Source organism: Otolemur garnettii, unplaced genomic scaffold, assembly GCF_000181295.1.
Source record: "Otolemur garnettii isolate 467f Iridium unplaced genomic scaffold, OtoGar3 scaffold00304, whole genome shotgun sequence".
NCBI lineage: Eukaryota > Metazoa > Chordata > Mammalia > Primates > Galagidae > Otolemur > Otolemur garnettii.
In genome coordinates, this window is record NW_003852699.1 from 85501 (window position 1) to 86616 (window position 1116).

General features: G+C 41.2%; 1 protein-coding gene across 5 annotated transcripts in view; it reads left to right on the top strand.

The window, feature by feature from the left end:
- LOC100947960 (zinc finger protein 708-like) overlaps positions 1-1116 on the top strand; it is a 42834-nt gene that overhangs the window by 1938 nt on the left and 39780 nt on the right. For all 5 annotated transcript variants that reach the window (XM_023508993.1, XM_023508996.1, XM_023508994.1 and 2 more), the window contains one exon: positions 271-331. In XM_023508993.1, the coding sequence (XP_023364761.1) occupies positions 308-331 (24 nt within the window). In that variant the 5' untranslated portion in view covers positions 271-307. The remainder of the gene's footprint in view (positions 1-270; positions 332-1116) is intronic.

Genomic DNA, 1116 nt, shown 5'->3' on the forward strand with positions numbered 1-1116 from the left:
ATTCTCTTGCCTCAGCCTCCCAAGTAGCTGGGACTACAGGTACCTACCACAACGCCCGGCTATTTTTCGCAGGCTGGGGCTGGGTTCGAACCCACCAGCCCTGGTGCATATGGCCAGCATCTACCCACTGAGCTACAGGCACTGCCCCTGTACTGAATTTCTTATAAAGTTATATATGTAAATTTATGTCAGCTTTGATTAAAGATACAATTCAACTTCTTTTCTTCTTTGGACTATTTTATTCATTATTTTTATGTGATTTTTTTTCAGGTGGGGAATTGTCTATTCTCAGCTCTTGGTATAAAGAATGACCAGCCTCACTGAAAGCAAGGTAAGCAGAAAAGGAGATTTATTTGAGGAAGAGCAAGATAGGTTTATAGAACAAGAGCAGGATATCCTCACCACAGACAAGGAATGGGTCTTAATGTTGGTTGTAACAAGAGGCCCTGCATATAATCTGGGTTTTTTTTTTTTTTTTTTTGTAGTGTCTAGAATGGGCCTTTCTCCTGGTTTAGATAAACACCGCTAAATAAGGCTACTACTTTGCTGGATGGTGATTTTGCTAATCCTATTGTGCATTCTTCTGTCATATCTCTCCCTGGTGTGGCAGTTGCTTGAGGCAGAATCAGGGTGAGTAGCACCTAGACTGAGTGCCCACCCTTATCATTCTTCCCAAGTGGGGCAGTTTGTTTAGGCAGCAGCAGGTAGGGAGAGGGAGCCTAATAGAGCCTGAATATCCCTCACTATCTCTAACAGTTTCTGTGAATATTTTTAGTCCTATGATGAATAGGGTTTTGTTCCCAAACTTCAAAGACCAGTCCTTTATAAGGATGTTACCTTATATAGTGTCCTTTTATAAAGGGACCTTTTATAGTGTCCCTTTCCCAGGTTTAGAAAGATTTCTTTGTATTACTAGTTTGCTGGGAGTTTAATCATAAATAGGTGTTGGATTTGACAAATACTCTTCTGTGTCTGTTAGAAGTGTCTTATTTTTTTTTGAGACAGAGTCTCACTATATCGTCCTTGCTAGAGTGCTGTGGTATCATAGCTAACAGCAACCTCAAACTCTTGGGCTTAAGAGATTCTCTTGCCTCAGCCTCCCAAGTAGCTGGGACT